General features: G+C 44.1%; 1 protein-coding gene across 2 annotated transcripts in view; it reads left to right on the top strand.

Moving 5' to 3' along the window:
• TENT4B (terminal nucleotidyltransferase 4B) overlaps positions 1-7345 on the top strand; it is a 121043-nt gene extending 113698 nt beyond the window's left edge. The window contains exons 9-12 of one of the 2 annotated variants that reach the window (XM_077288224.1): positions 2277-2380; positions 2612-2796; positions 5831-6022; positions 7007-7345. In XM_077288224.1, coding sequence (XP_077144339.1) covers positions 2277-2380; positions 2612-2796; positions 5831-6022; positions 7007-7183 — 658 coding nt within the window. In that variant the 3' untranslated portion in view covers positions 7184-7345. The remainder of the gene's footprint in view (positions 1-2276; positions 2381-2611; positions 2797-5830; positions 6023-7006) is intronic. The other variant, XM_077288223.1, reaches the window with a different exon arrangement.
• Positions 7346-17012: the final 9667 nt, after the last annotated feature.

The following is a 17012-nucleotide window of genomic DNA, read 5'->3' as shown; positions in this document are numbered from 1 at the left end:
CGGACAATTTGAGATGATCCCTTTAAAGTTCTCTGGGCGTGACAGCACTTCTTAAGCCTCTGACTGCTTTGGTTGCTTCCCTGCCCAGCATCCACTTCTTTAGCTTGATTGGTAGTTAACTGTGATGCCGGGCGAGGAAAGAGGCTGGTGCTTGGAGAACAGCCTTGGGAGGCGGGGCCCGGGATGTGCTCCGCCACGCCCAGTGCACTGTAACACCTCATTTATATATAGATGAAAATACGACTTGGGAACGCAGCAATAGCTAGAAGGTATAAAGGTGTCAATGGATTTAGCTGTGGAACATCTGCATGCCTGTAAGGGGTGAGGGGGAGAGATGGGGGGGGGGGGTATTTCTTACTAACAAATTACCTTCAAACTATAAGAGAGCCATTTGGAAGAAACAACTGCAAGGCATAAGACGAAGTCTATTTTTATGCAGAAATTGGCTGTGGGGTTTTTGCAGACTCCGCTAAATCCCCACATATTGATGCTCTATCTGCTGTCTGATTCGGCATTGTCAACAGAGGACATGGTTTAACAACCAACTATCTGCCATCGCATGTGAAGAATGACTAGTCTGGCCGGTCCTGGGCCAAATTCTTTTGAAGACTGCAGATGGGGAAAGAAAATGTTCTCTATCGCTTCAATGGGGGACACAGGAAACCATGGGTGTATATTTTCGACTTTCCAGAAATAAAGGCCTTGAATATCTAAAAATGAAAACTTGTTGGAGCTGCCTGAAAGGCGTGAGATCAAGGTTTCATTCACATCCCAAATCTGGCTGGTGAGGGGCAGTGATGCAGAAAAAGGTGGAGGAGGCTTGTACATCGATGGTGCACCCGAGACATGTTGTTGAGTCCCGGTACAGGTCAAGGCCAAGAATACGATTGTCTCGTGGTAGAGAAGCAGAGCAGTTCCTCTGTAGTTCCCAGTACAGTTCAAGGCCAAGAACACGATTGTCTCCTGGTGGAGAAGCAGAGCAGTTCCTCTGTAGCTCCCAGTACAGGTCAAGGCCAAGAACACGATTGTGTCCTGGTGAGAAGCAGAGCAGTTTCTCTGTAGTTCCCAGTACAGTTCAAGGCCAAGAACACGATTCTCTCCTGGTGGAGAAGCAGAGCAGTTCCTCTGTAGCTCCCGGTACAGGTCAAGGCCAAGAACACGATTGTCTCCTGGTGGAGAATCAGAACAGTTCCTCTGTAGGTCCCGGTACAGGTCCAGGCCAAGAACATAATCCTCTCCTGGTGAGAAGCAGAGCAGTTCCTCTGTAGCTCCCGGTACAGGTCAAGGCGAAGCACGATTGTCTCCTGGTGGAGAAGCAGAGCAGTTCCTCTGTAGCTCCCGGTACAAGTCAAGGCCAAGAACACAATTCTCTCCTGGTGGAGAATCAGAACAGTTCCTCTGTAGTGGACTGCCGGCCTCTTTACCATGTGTTTACATGTAATGCTCATACCATTTTACCATTGTTAAAATATCCAGAATTTTTTTTTGTAAAGGAGGCTTTTTAGTTCTTCATGGTTTGCAAGAAAAATAGTGCCAGAATCATAGATCCTTTTCACGAAGTGTGACAAAATGTGTACTGATGTGAACAAAGCCTTATCACACATTTAGTCGAGCCAACAATTCAGTGTGAAACCTGTGATGAGGCTGAGACCCTGATACCAGGAATGTATCACTTACTGGTCAGCGGGTGGTGATTTTGATGCAGTCCCTATTTTCTCTGCCGGTTTAACAGAGCAGTGTACGAGAACCCCGCACACACCCACTGGCTGCTTTCTGTGTACACTGTGCATAGGCAGAAAGCATAAACAGTGGTGGGGGCTGTTAAACAGAGCAGGAGGTTTACTAGTCCTCTACTTTTCTCCTGCTGATTAAAACACTGATTTTATTTAAACGACACCAAGCAGCCCAGTAATGGACACATCGCTGTAATCTGGGTCTCTGTGGGAAACAGATCCAAGTTCCCCATATTTTCAGATAAAGAAACTTGATATTTTCTTTTGACTACTTTATCATCTCCTGGAACGTCTTGGGGGTCGTCTGTACATCCCCCCCCCCCCCCCCCCGGGGGGCAATCTTCAGTCTGTTTATGCTTATGTTATGTTCCAAGACAATCTTGTAAATACACAGTAGCAATGTTCCTCTAATAATGGCACAAACTAGTCCCAATGGTGAGACCCCCAGTAGAGGATACCTGAGCCCATGTGTGGGGGACACTAACCCCCTGTGGGACAACTAACCTTTACTTTCTAATGTAACCCTTCCTGTGCCTGTTTCAGCATCCTGGGGCGGATTATTCGAGTGACGGAAGAAGTGGTCGCTTACAGAGAATGGATATCCACTAAATGGGGGCAGCAGAATAGACCTGAACCGCTGTACAACGGTAAAGAACATTTTGTAGAGACTTTAGAAGTTGTTTGTGAGGGTTTTTTTTTCTTTCTTTCAGTCTTTAGAAATTAAAATTAAAGTTACTTTATACAAGTTTTTAATACATGTAAACTGTTCCCATGGAAAGTAAGGGGGTAATTGTATTTTTTGTTTAAGTTTTCAAGCTTTGCTAACTATAATTGTTAGTTTGTCATTCCTATTTGTTTGCATTTTCGTTTATTTTTAGGCAACGATGTGACGTTGATCGTGGACGTTCACCATTTAGATCAGTGTAATAATAATGTGTCTGGGCAAAATGCTGCCTTAGGACAAGCGAAGAATAAATCCTCTGAAACTCTCGGCAAACATTCGTCCAATTCTTCTGGTCCTCTGTCTTCCTCCTCTTCCACCCTCTCCAGTTCCAGTGATGTGGTGAGTTCAGGACACTTATGTCTACGGTTGACCTGTTGGGTAGTAGCGGCTCATGTCCCGTCTGGGCGTCTTCCAATCCAACTTGTCTTCTGTGCCAAAGGATCAGCACTGCTGCACACTTAAGCTAAAAGTCACCTGAAGCAGCCATGTCTGGTGTGACGAGACTCTGTGGCGGCTTTAGTGTAATTTTAAAGGAGACATGTGCTTAAAAGAAACGTGGCATCAGAAAATGGCCCTGTCTTTGAAGATCTGTCACCAGATCAAAAGTGGACTGTTTTGTTTTTAGTTCATTTCTGCTTCCCCCCTGAATAATCAGTTGCTATTGTTTTGTTTTAAATCCATCATACACTTTTGGAGACATGGGTCTTCCTGTAGAGTGCAAATTATGATCTTTACCAAGAGGGCATGGCTGTTATGGTGATTATGTAGAGCAACAAAATCATATGAAAAAACCTCAATACTAAAATCACTTTTTATTAGTTAAAAACAAGGCAACCAACCCCACCTGCAGTGATCAACGAAAAAACAAAAACCAACTAAACAAAATGTGCTCAAACCCATATAAAAGAACTGATGGGGAAGTCTATAACACCCTAGTCGAGGCACCTGTGCTGCCCCCTACCTGGCTGCGGAGGTAGACGCCCTAGGGGGGGAACGTTGTGGCGCCCCCGCTCCACGACGGCTGTCCCTGTGGGTCCTGGATAGCGCAGCTATCCACTATCCTATGTGACACAGAATATCATTCTATCTGGCCTCCTGATGAGCCTACATAGGCGAAACGCGTTGAGGCGTGTACTTTAGATGGCAACTGGTAAAGCACAGTGGCATAGATGAGTATTTATGGCTTTAACACATTGCTCTATGTGGGAAGTGATCCATGCTGCTGGGGCTTTATATGAAAACCGGAATGTGATAACAGGGACACATGATTGGTGTGTTAGCCCATGCAAAGAATAGAGTCCATCTGGCTAGAATTATCGAAGATGGATAATATCCACATTCTGTAAAGAATATTTGGTCCACTGTGAAATAACTACTATCCAGTTTATGTATATCGCCATATGTGTTCATTATATTAGCTTGTTTCTCTTGGGGAACTAGGTCATCCCTAGTATAGTAGCTAATTGTATAGGGGTAGAGGACCCTCTAGTCTTTGGGTAGAGGCTCACTAGTGGCTGCAGGGCATATCAGGACCCACAGGGACAGCCGTCGTGGAGCGGGGGCGCAACAACGTTCCCCCCTAGGGCATCTACCTCCGCAGCCAGGTAGGGGGCAGCACAGGTGCCTCGACTAGGGTGTTATAGACTTCCCCATCAGTTCTTTTATATGGGTTTGAGCACATTTTGTTTAGTTGGTTTTTGTTTTTTCGTTGATCACTGCAGGTGGGGTTGGTTGCCTTGTTTTTAACTAATAAAATGTGATTTTAGTATTGAGTTTTTTTCATATGATATTGTTGGTCAACACCTCGTGCCAATTTGAATCTTGTTAAGATTAATTCTGATTATGTAGAGCAGCCTTAAGACATGTCCCCCCAGAATCTTGTAAGCACCACCTCCATGTAAAAGCCCCAAAACATTATCAATAAAGGGCCCATATCTCTGGAACCGTATGAAGGATAAGGAAAAAACTGAATACTCTGCGGGAGTGGGAGTAAAATACAGGCAAAAAAAGTCCACTTGTGATAAGTCCTCCGTTTCATCAGGTTTTTATTTTTAGGGGTTCTCCAGTCTATGAAAAGTCTGCCAAAATTGTGATTTTATACTCGCTATTCCCCATGCTGACTGGCGGTCTCGTGCTGGCTTGTCTCATCCGGCTTCTCGGAATACTGTATTGAGACGCTGGATGAGACTGGTCAATACGTGGTCACGTGAGTGCCGGTCACGCCTATGCCCACCCGCAGAGGGATTACAATTGGATTGAGGCAGTGGGTGCACCGCAGGCTTTCTTTCTAGAATGGAGAACCTCTTTAAATGTATTTTGAAAAGTTTTTTTGTATTTTTTTTATCTTTAATTCTTCATTTTACGAACTGTATTAAAAACCCTCATCTTGCTCTTTTTCACACAGGTGACTAGGGCTATGCTAGATTCCTATTTTCTGTTCTTCTAAGGCTCCGTTCCCACGATGAGTTTTTGGTGCGTTTTTGATGTTGCTGATAAATTGGGTGTTACTTGCATTTTTTTCTAAAACACGCAGCATAAACTCATTTTGGGAACATGGCCTAAGAGATTCACAAGTATATTAGTAATAGTAGACAGACCCTGACCCGTATCTAATATAATAGTGTGTAGAAAGGTCTTAGGCTACGTTCACATTTGCGGTGTGCGCCGCAGCGTCGCCGCATGCGTCATGCTCCCCTATATTTAACATGGGGGCGCATGGACATGCGTCGCACTTGCGTTTTGCACCACATGCGTCCCTGCGGCGCCCGCGTCTGGGCGCAGAGGACGCAGCAAGTTGCATTTTTGCTGCGTCAAAAATCAATGAAAAAAAGGACGCATGCGGCGCAAAACGCAGCGTTGTGCATGCGTTTTGCTGCGTTTTTGTTTGCGTTGTGCGTTGCGGCGCCGACGCTGCAGCGCACAACGCAAATGTGAACGTAGCCTTAGTCAGCTGTTTATAGTGCTGTTACTGGCTGTTGTAATCCTGCCTGTTATGATAATGAGACTTCTGAAAAATCTTTTCTAAAGATCAGCAACTGATTTGAAAGGGCGGTGGTCCCAGTGGCCATTGTGAAAATTGGAATTTATTTTTACTACAGTTTGGCATTATTTTATTCTTCATGTTACAATTTAAAAAAAAAAAAAAAAAAAACCTGATGCGAACAATAGATAAAATTCTGGTGACACATTTCCTTTAAGTACTTTGTTCCGAGCATTCCATGGGATCCTGTATATGGATCCTGTTGTAGCACGGGATCCCTCTCACTGCCGCGATATGATGCAAACATTTTATTTCTGTGGCTTTTGTGCTGCGATTCACTGTTAGCCGGTGGTGTCCACTCTCCCTGCATGATGCATCACGTGTCTCCCGTAGAAGAAAGTCATTAAACGTCTGTGCATTCAGGACTCAGACGGAACGCCATTCAAGACGTCAAAGCAGCCAAGTTGTCGGCAGGCGAGTGATAGTCGGACGGGACCTCAGGAATCCTGCACCAGCTCATCGCAACCCAGCAGCAAGCCACAAGTGAGCCACAGCATCACCCCCTCAAACAGCAACAAGGCCCAGGTACCAGCAGAACTTTTTCTTCTAAGTACTCTGCTTTTTGCAATTCACGACTGTACATCAGGAATATTTGTTTTGTTTTTTTTCAGAAGTCACTCCCCGCCTTTTATGAATGCTGAATTATAGGATGTTCATGCACTAATCCTGAATCTTCGCACTGCTGCTTAAATGATCTGTATAAGCGCTGTATACTTTATATAGGTTGATAGTTTTGGCCCAAATATGTGAACTCTGAACCCATTCACACATTTGTGGAGGCGTGGAGAAGCTTGGCAATATACCTGCATGTAAGACTTCTGCGGGGTGCCAGCTTACAGCCTACTGTGCCTTCACAGGATTAGACCAGGCCCACTTATTATTTTTTTTATTTTTTTTGTGCCCTCTGGTATTCGTTCCATTTAGAACATCCACCTAATGTTCGGTGGTGGCGCGCTGTGCAGCTCGGTGCCACCGCCAGGTCCTCTGCCACAGACTTGGTGGAAGGATTCCTGTTATTGAATATGCCAGCCATTGAGAATGCTGCACTACATGTGACCTCTTCTCACCAGCGCTGGATACATCATGTTCTGATAGGAGCCAAATCACTATTCAAGTTATTAACTTTAAAACACTCGTGTTGATGCTGTTGATGCTGTTGATGCTGTTGATGCTGTTGATGCTGTTGATGCTGTTGATGCTGTTGATGCTGTTGATGCTGTTGATGCTGTTGTTGCTGTGGTTGCTGTTGATGCGGTTGCTGTTGATGCGGTTGCTGTTGATGCGGTTGCTGTTGATGCGGTTGCTGTTGATGCGGTTGCTGTTGATGCGGTTGCTGTTGATGCGGTTGCTGTATATTTTCGGTCACCATACCATGACCGCACATAAAGCGAAGGAGTAACAGGGCAACATCTAGAGTAAAGCCTGCCTCAACCATGTGAAGTTCTGCAATGTATGATTGGTTTCGTACTATTACCCTGGCTAACTCTATTGCTCCTCAATTCCTTTCAGCACGGCCCATCCAGACTGTTCCGTTCGGTGTCCTCCAGCAAAGGTTACCAGAGCCAACCCAACTCGAGCCAAGGCACGTCGGTGCCGAGCCGGCATCTACAGAGCAACAAAGCACAGTACCAGCAGTACCAGAGCAAAAAACGCAAGCACAAGAGGGAAACGGACCTGTGTAGATAGTGGTCAGAGTGGGGCTTGTGTAACCTTCCTCGTTGTGCCGCTACGTGGCTTCATGACTGTACTGGAAGCTTACAAACTTTTGAGTCGGTTTCTTTTTACCTTTTTTTTTTTTTTTTTTTTTTTTTTCTCCAGATGACCACAGCAATGGATCATGAACAGTTGAAACAAAAAAAGAAACAAAAAAAGAAACAAACGAGAAAAAAAAAAAAAATTCAAAAACCTAAAAATCTTTATATAAAATGGCTGCTCATTTGATAAAACGTAGGGAGCTAAAACGATTATTTGCACTTCTTTATCGGCACTGGTGTGCCGGTTTATAGGACTTCTAAAGAATAGGAATAAAAGAACAATACAAAATGTACATTTCAGAAAGGGGTGCAATTTGCAGAAACCACGTTATTTGGGAACTTTATTTCTGCATGAGGATTTTTTTTTTTTTTTATCGTTTTGGATAATCTACCATTTTATTGTGCATACCACACTATATAAAATTGCACTTTTGTAATGGTGCAAATGCTTTTTTTACAGAAATCTTTACAAAAACAAAAATTTTGACTAGTTTAGGGGAAGATTGTCCATCTGCATTGAGATTAAGTTGGTCACCCAGAAGAGATCATTTCTACTCGCTGTTGCCCATTGTCATTTATTTATTTATTTTTATATATTATATATTTAAATAATGGCAAATTGATAGAAGGCCGACGGCCTGACCGTGGAAAGAATGTGACACGTTTTTTTTAATGTCATTTTGACAGTCATAAATGCTTTTGTCATTCTTTTTTTTTTTTTTTTCTCCTCTCCGTCTGTTACTATGGAGCAAATGAGGAACAATACCATGAAGAGTGTACGGACGTGCGCTGTGCCGCAGGTAGTAACTACACACTGCTGATGCATACCTTCCAACATTGACTGCAGAATTGTGGGACGCGAGACCCCCAAGCACAGCCTTCAGAAATAAAGATCCATATGCACCACCTCTTTTGCAGTCTGATTCGCCGGGCAGGCCTGTAAAAAAGGACTTTGTTGGCAGGTATGCAGTGGTTATGTAGGGGCAATGAAAAAATTCCATTTAGAGTTAGGCCTCATTCACAGATCACAAAGATTGAAACCTTTTTTTGTGTTTTTGAGAGGCCAAACACTGATGTAAATTACTGGTGTGTGAATGAGGCCAACCACCCCTTTCGATCAAGTGATTGACGGTGTCACGGTGCATCAGAAGTGACAGCCCCATACATCGTATAGTGGCCATTCGTTTTGGGTGTTTAGAACCTTTACAAAATTTGAGACTAAAACAGGCATGTTATTATGTGTGATGTTTGTGTGGATGGACACCTGCACACTGGGTAAGTATTAGATATGTACAAATGTGCTAGTGTTTCAGTGTAACAGCCATATGCAACAACACTAAAGGTCCAAATGGTTTGGGGAAAATTTATTTGACCCTTTTTTTTTTTTTTTTTTTTTTTAGCTTTTTTTTATACCTTTTTAATAAGTCAGCAAATTTTTAACAAATATACGTCTATGGAACAGTCAGCCCCTCGTAAAAAATATAGCCGACTTCTGAAAACCCCCCCCCCCCCTTCCCCCCAAGTGGTAAGTGACGATTCGCAGCAGTGTCTCGGCCATCCGGCCAGCGTCTCGCGATAACTGTAGTATTACATGGCGGCCATTGAAATAATATTTGTAGGATCTGACTCCTAAAGACAGTCTGCGTGCACCTTCATAGGGCTCATTCACATTCAGGTTTTTCAGATCCCAGAATTTCGATCGGTTTTATATACGAAACGTCCTGTAAGTATTTGTGGGTCCTATTAGGTATTAAAGTGGGCTATTAATCTTTTATGTTACCGTTCCTCTGCATTTCAAGAAAAAAGCCCCCCCACCAAAAAATTTTTTTTTTTTTTTCCTTTTTGTTTTTAATTTTTACTTTACACTTTACTTTAAAAAGTTTCACTGGATTAATGTTAAACTCGTTCCCAAAGAGAAACAAAAACCAGTGTTTCTGTGCTGTGGCTGTTCCTGCGTGTGCACTAATGACGTCTCTTGTCTCCTGGCAGGGTAACTGGTTTATATGCTGCGGGCAATGGTGACTGTGTTTGGTGTGATTGCGGGGCCCTGATAATGGGGAGAGGCTGACAGCAGTATAGCCGTGCAGTGAACATGGGATCTAGTGTTGGTTAGTTTGAGTGGCTCTAAAAGTTTAACATAGAAGAATAATAAAAGAAAAGGGCTTTTGTTCTGCATGACATGTGTTTTTTTATTTCCCAAAATATAATATAAAAAAAAGTTCACGTTTGGTATTGATGCGTTCGTAACAGCAGAAACTTTAGCAAATTTTATTTTTACTCCCAAAACGAACACTTAATTTTTTTATGTAATAATAAATAAGCAAACTTTGCTGGTTTTTTTCTTTTCTTTTTTTTTTTTATTGCCTCCTTAAAAAAATAAAAAAAAAATAATATCCATTATGTATACTAAGATCATAACTCTGGAAATGTCAACTTCTCCTGCAAAAAGCAAACCCTCCCAAAGCTCTGCTGTGACTCCAGAAAAAGTGATGGCTCCTAGAATAACAAACTTGGGGTAAAGCAGAAGACTGTATACATACGGAAAATAAGTGTGCGATAATTGTTCGCTCACCACCCCCAACAAAAAGTGATCTGTGTATTCCAGAATGTGGCCATAAGGCTTAATACTGACTGCATGTGTGCCCACCGATGGGATGCATGTTGTGGCATTTGTCCGAGGAACCCATTGTAGAAAACAAAGTATAGGAAAGCGCAGTGTTAACACGACAGTGTGCAGACATGAGTGTCCACCTGGTGAATGGCTGCCTATGGGAACCTTACGGTATATGTGAAGGATAGCGCCTGACGTACATTGTAGTGTGCACTGTGCTGAGAAATTGCTGCTCACCTGCAATAAATGGTCTCTGCCAATCGCATCACTAAAAGGCGCGCTCATTAAGGGCTTGGAAAGAAAATAGTTTTTGGTAAGTCTTACAATCTTCAGATAAATCCCAGATTGGCTTTCAATCACTGACATCAAGCAGAGAAAAGGCGATATTGAAAGACTAAATATAAAAATACTGCATAAAATTTCATTGTACACCGCACAAACGTCATCCGTGCATTTACAACATCCGCCATAATGGACGGCGTCTGATCATAGAATGGTAATGGCTGACAGATTTCTGCGACAGTCAAGGTATGTTCATAGGGAAAGGGGGGAAGATGCGGCGGCTCCAGCATAGATTTTTAAATGGGAGTCTGACCGATCACTAGTGGCTGCCAGATGACGACGGCTCCAGCGCGGGGGGAGGGGGGTGGGGGGGTAAATGGGAGTCTGATCGATCACTAGTGGCTGCCAGATGCCGACGGCTCCAGCGAGGGGGGGGGGGTAAATGGGAGTCTGATCGATCACTAGTGGCTGCCAGATTCCGGCGGCTCCAGCATAGATTGGGGTTGGGGGGTAAAGGCGAGTCTGATCGATCACTCACTAGTGGCTGCCAGATGCCGACCGCTCCAGCGCAGATGGGGGGGGGGGAATAAATGGGAGTCTGATCGATCACTAGTGGCTGCCAGATGCCGACGGCTCCAGCGCAGATGGGGGGGGGAATAAATGGGAGTCTGATCGATCACTAGTGGCTGCCAGATGCCGACGGCTCCAGCGCAGATGGGGGGGAGGGGGGATAAATGGGAGTGGGGGGGACTGTCAGTGTAATCCAGTGTTCCCCAACTCCAGTCCTCAAGAGCCACCAACAGGTCATGTTTTCAGGATTTCCTTAGTATTTCACAGGTGATAATTGCATCACCTGGACAGGCAAGCATTCAATCACCTGTGCAATACTAAGGAAATCCTGAGAACATGACCTGTTGATGGCTCTTGAGGACCGGAGTTGGGGAACACTGGTCTAATCGATCACTAGTGGCTGCCAGATGCCAGCGGCTCCAGCATAGATTGGGGGTTGGGTAAATGTCAGTGTGATCGATCACCAGTGGCTGCCAGGTGCCGGCTGCTCCAGCATAGATTGGGGGGTAAATGTGAGTCTGATCGATCACTAGTGGGCTGACTAAGCGCACACGATGGGACTCTTGTACAAAGCTGCTAATCGTGACCTTGGCTCACAGTTACAGTTGCATTCCATTTTCGTCGGTAGTTACCGACCTTCACTACTGGCCGAGACACTGTACAAGCAGAGAATATGCACCGAATTGGGCAGTGCTTTGCCTTATGGATCACGGTTACCAACCTGTTACTGGGGAGAGTTCACACTATTTGCCTAAACCAAGAGCTTGTCATTAGGAGCCATTGTACACCGTGATGGGAGGTGGTGTGCGACAGATGAGCGTGCCCATATGTTGGGTTTTACCTACTCTACTTCAGTCAATGTAAGACTTCCATTTATTGCCGGCTTTGTAGTCCTTATCCTCAGCTTCTCCTGAGCGCTGCTGACTGTTAAAGGGGTTGTCGCCTCATGGTTTCTCAGGAGTTGTACCACTTCCTTGCCTCACGGATTCCTACTTGTGTGGCGGTGCCTGTATGACAGTGGGGACCGTTGTGCCGCCAACCCCAACTATGTGCTTTCTGCAAGCAGAGGGGCTTTCCATGTGCAGCATAGGAGCACAGTGGTCCTGAGACTGCATGGTGTGGGAGGTCACTGCTTATGAGTGAGCCGGCTGTACTAGCCCTAATGGACCGAGCTTGTAAGCACTGAGCACTGTGTGTTCGGCCTCTGCTGCTCGCCTACTGCGGCGGCTTGTCTCCCTCGGCAATGAACAATAAACCATAACATTAAAAATTCCTCCATTTTATTTTTTTTCTTTTATTTTGCAATTTTACCTCTTTAATGACCACTGTCCTCAAATGAGCTTCATGCTCTCTACTTTTAGGACTGGTTTGAGCCATAACTTTGGTTACTGACTGTTCTAGTGCTATAGACATTCAGGAGGTTGGATGCGGTTTTTAGACTATTGATCCATTGCTTGACACATGAGACTTAAGCGAATTGCCTCCAGCGTATTGCCCCTTGTTCTTGGACACCCTCCATATTTATGGGGTGCTACCACTAGAGCGGGTCGACCCCTTACTTACAGAGCAATGGCTATGGTAACCCCTGATGGTCACTAATCGGTATACCGCCTGCCTATATACTACTCCATTATTGAGGATATTTTCCGTAGACTCTCAGTATTTGGGCACATGATGGAGACTTTCCACAACTACAATCGCTTCTGACATTTATTTAGTATATAGTATAGATTGTATCCAATAGTAACTCCCTTTTCTTATATTTAGTGTGCTCAGACTTCATTGAAATGTAAAATGTACATGTACATCATCGGTCATGAAGGGGTTAAGTGCCTGTATTTTGGGCTAAAAATCATTTTGCTATTTGGGTCATCAAAATTGTGACCCCATTTGGCTTTCACAGGCTTTTTGTTTCCTTTCACTTTTAACTTTGTGGTCCTAAATCAACTGAGTAGCATTAAAAAAGTTAAAAACTTGGGAAATCAGAACGACGGTTCCTCAGCTAACCAGTGCGGCTCAGAGGCTATGGGAGGCAATCGCTGCAAAATTTGTAATGAAATCCTATAGCAAAAATGATTTTACCCAAAAATACGTGAATTTAAGCATCAAGTCCCCAAAAGTTGAGATCCCCCTTCAATATTTATTTTTTTTTTAAACTCAACCCCTCAAAAAAACATATCAGATAACCAGGTGCTGGGGAAAGAAATGTCTGATCACCGGGATGTCCTCTAATAATGAGATCAGGAGTCCTAATCCCACATTTTTATTTGCTGCAGAAGGAATTGAATGCAGCGACAAAATCGTGCCTCACCGCTGGTGTCTGGATATTTATCGCCTATCCTATGGATGGCTGATCAGTGTGGGGGGGACATAGGTTTCTGCTTAATGTCTTTTGTGGGGAAACAACTTTAATCTTGGGATCGTAACGAACGCTTTGAGGTGTGTAAAATCTGTAGCCACGGATGGGATTGGGGTTATGTAATGGCGTCTGATGGCGCGGCTCTCCGACTGCTTATGGCAGGGGGTTCTCCAAAAAGCAGAGTGGATGCTGGATAAAAACAGAAGTGTTCAGGCAGTTTAAGTCCCCGGACCGTAGTGGAGTCCCTCGCTCTTGTCTCTATACGACCATAAAACTGTGGGAACATTAGTGATGGCAATTTTCGAGACCTTGGGGGCAGTCCCATCATTCACTACTCCTCTGAGGAGTTCAAGACCCTCGATGAAACACAACAGGAAGGAAACCTGGGTCAAAATGGGTCAATTTACGTAGAAAAGCTGGAGTTCATGCAGAGCAATACCGGACGCAACTGTCCCGCTGCATCAAGGGCCGCCACCGCCGGCCCCAGGAATGACGTGACGCCCCAGTAGGCCACCAGTTGGGTGAGCTTGAACCGTTTCTTTTCCATGCACTAAGGTTGAATGTGTAGGGTGCGTCTCTTAAATACAATTACTCATGTTAAAAAAAAAAAAAAAAAAAAAAAAAAAAAATCATAATCCGTCTCCCGTTGATCTGAGTCACGTCGTTCAATATGGCGACATCTTATAGATGGAAAAATAAACTGACGCAAGATGTATATTTTTAATTTGTATTGAAAAATAAAAAGATCCTATAGTAATTCATAGACTTGTAAGATTTGCATTCTATTTTTCTATTTTCAGCACTCGTAGGAATATTAGAAAAAAATATAAAGGCCGCTATGCCCCCGCACACATCGGAGGCTGCCATTTAGCCTATGCATTTACTGAAGGCAGTGACCGCTCTGATGGCAAAATGTATGCACGTTACAAAAGGGGTAAAGTTTGAGCTGACCTCGTGTGAATGGGGTCCTTGGATCCAGCAGAGACGAGTGTGTCAAGGGTTTTTTTCCCGTTGGCCGGACAAGTGGCTATTATTTCCAGTGTCTCGCTTTACCTACTGATTTAACGAACATTTCACCCAGCGCACAAATCCACCACACACGTGTACATGGTCTTCTGGTGAATGCATCGGCTTTTGGGTGATGATATTTTTGCCTCTATCTTCAGTATTCAACAGAGCACTGGTTTCTACGCAGCAAATTTGCACCATGTGAGACTGTGTTACTTCACTTTTTAGGACACTCAAAAAATAAAAATAAAATATATAATGAAAGAATGCAGCCATCATATTTTCCAGCAAGTATACTCATCAGTGGTGTTTGCCGGAAGGTTATATTGATTCCTTTGGAATCTCCAGTTTGCCCCATTTTATGATTTCATAAATACAGCAGGAAAAGATTTTTTTTTTCTTGCAGGATGTTAAAAATCACCTTGGGGGTAAACTGATTTAATTACAAAAAAAAAATGTATGGAAAAAAAAATGTAGTGTGTATTTCTTAATGCCTATAGATAAAATTGAAATCAACTTTTTTTGTATTTTTTTTTTTTTCTTTAAATGCTTTATTGTATATTTCATCTGTGTATATCACTCGGTTTAATTATTTTATGTCTTTCGGAGTTCATATACTTTTTTTGTGACAACTTTGTGAATCTCATTGGGTGGGAAGAGAATAAATGTTTAATTTAACTTTTACGTTGTGCTGATTTTGTGTTGTCTGTTCTCCGAGGCGCTCATGGAAGCAGTTCGGTATTTAGGCTGTTCACATCTTTAGGTTTACCAATAGTTTGTCTGGAAACCTAAAGGTGGTGTTTCACAAGAGACATTTTATGGCCTATCCAAAGCATGTCAAAAATGTCTAATAGACGTAAGCCTCACCTCTGAGGCCCAAACCTGCCTCCAAACTCGGGGTCCCCTGGTTTGGTTTGCTAGTGAGTGGAGGATTGGAGAACCCTGTTCTGGTGGTAAGTGTGGACCTCCGATCTATCAGACACTTATGGCACATGCTTTTGCAAAATTGTCTCTTGTGAGACGATCCCTTTAATTTTTAAAAAGGGTCCCAATTCATCATTGCATTATCACCAGTTTGAGGCATAAATAGCTCTGATTTAGTGACTATTTGCTCCAAATTCAAAAAATGATTTGCCCCTTATTTTAAAGTTGTCCTTTTGATTACCGTAGTTTTCCGATTTTTGTCATTGTTGTTTCCATATATTTTAGACTGACCTCAAATGCAACTTTAAAAAAAAAACAAAAACAACTGTGCGCTAGTTATTTTTGCAAAATTTGCGCTAGAAAGTCACGAAAAGTGGCTAGCGAGGGAAAATAGCCAAATTTGTGAAGCACCTGCTCTATCGTGAAGAATGTGGGGCACAAAAAAAATTAAAGAAAAAGGGATCTAAGAACCGCACAAATCATGAATCTGCTCTTAAGTCCCCAAAATTGCTGCAGGAAGTGGGTGAGCACATATCAAAGGACTGACTAAGGTTAGGGTCCCAAAGTGCGGCTGAAAAGCATGCCAACTCACAGGAGCTAATGAGTCCATGAGTTTGTGGCGCTTGGTCTTCGGCCGCACCGTCTGACCTTCATCCTCAGGATCATGTCGATCCAAGACATTGAAGGTGTTTGGGAAAATAAACCTTTTGCGTTTTCTCTTAGATTGGTGGTCTACTCCTGGAGACCCCTCACAGATGTCCTGCTGGATCCTGACTCTGAGTAATGGGAGCAGGTAGGAGGAAACTCTTGTAGTGGGGACTCAATTTGTTTCCGTTCACCCTCCTGATTACACAATTGTGATGCCAATCGGCCAAGGGCAGTAGCCTAAGAACAGCCTATGTGTCTGACGTGGTGAGGGGCAATATTTTCTGAAGCATGCATTGCACACAACTTTTGTTCCATGGAACAGAGAGGATACAATATTGGTGGCTTTGTGTCTCTGGCCCTGTCTGAGAATAAGTTATGTGTACACTGCAAATGTAGTGTTGCGCCCAACGATGGTTCACGTGGATTTGTGGATCCAATGTGCCACAGGTGCAGTCCTGCCTAGGAAGGGGTATTGCTAAGTGACCACCTGGTGTTCACTGGAGCTCCTGATGGTGGAGACAGACTGGGCTGCAGGTAGCTGCCAGGTGCCACTGCTGGGCAGAGCTCAGTACTGCAGCTGCTGAGTTCACTGATAAGGCTATGTTCAGACACGCTGGTCTAGGATGCTGGATCAGGGTCTGGCCTTACACGGACCAGCGGGCACTGGCTGCACTGGGACCAGGGTACTTTCGGAACAAGACCAGGGAACTTCGAGAATACGAGTGGCCACACCAGGGGACTTTGGATACAGGACTGGTCGCTCTCAGCCCAGGGTACAATGTTCAGGAAAATGGGTGCACTGAGACCAAGCATTTGGGTTCAGGACACTGGCCGTTTCGGGACCAGGTCTTTGGGTTCAGGACCCTGGCTGCACTGGGACCAGGTCTTTTGGTTCAGGACCATGGCTGCACTGGGACCAGGTCTTTGGGTTCAGGACCCTGGCCGCACTGGGGCCAGGTATTTGGGCTCAGGACATTGGATGCTTCTTTACCAGGTATTTTGATTCAGGACCTTGGCCGCAACGGCTAGATTTGTTCTAAAATTGACTTGTTTGTCCTTCTTGTCATCCATGGTATCGATAACCTCCTTCTCCAGCACCACATTTCGAAGGCGTCAGCTCTCTGCTTCTGCCTAGTTTCTTTATCATCCAGGTTTTACATCTGTATGTTACCACATAAAGACCAAACTATGTTCCTCAATTTGAAGACCTTGTCCAGTGACTTCATTGATGATTTGCCAATAGCGATTCTCCTATTGACTTCCGGTGTCGATCCTTACTCGAATCATTAAATAATTATTGTGAACACTCGGCGTCTTCATTCTGGTGACTATCAGGAGCTGGGCTGGTGAGATCAGGGT

The sequence above is a fragment of the Ranitomeya variabilis genome, chromosome 2 (assembly GCF_051348905.1).
Source record: "Ranitomeya variabilis isolate aRanVar5 chromosome 2, aRanVar5.hap1, whole genome shotgun sequence".
NCBI lineage: Eukaryota > Metazoa > Chordata > Amphibia > Anura > Dendrobatidae > Ranitomeya > Ranitomeya variabilis.
Note: the sequence above shows the minus strand (reverse complement) of the source record. Positions and strands in the feature narration are given on the sequence as shown.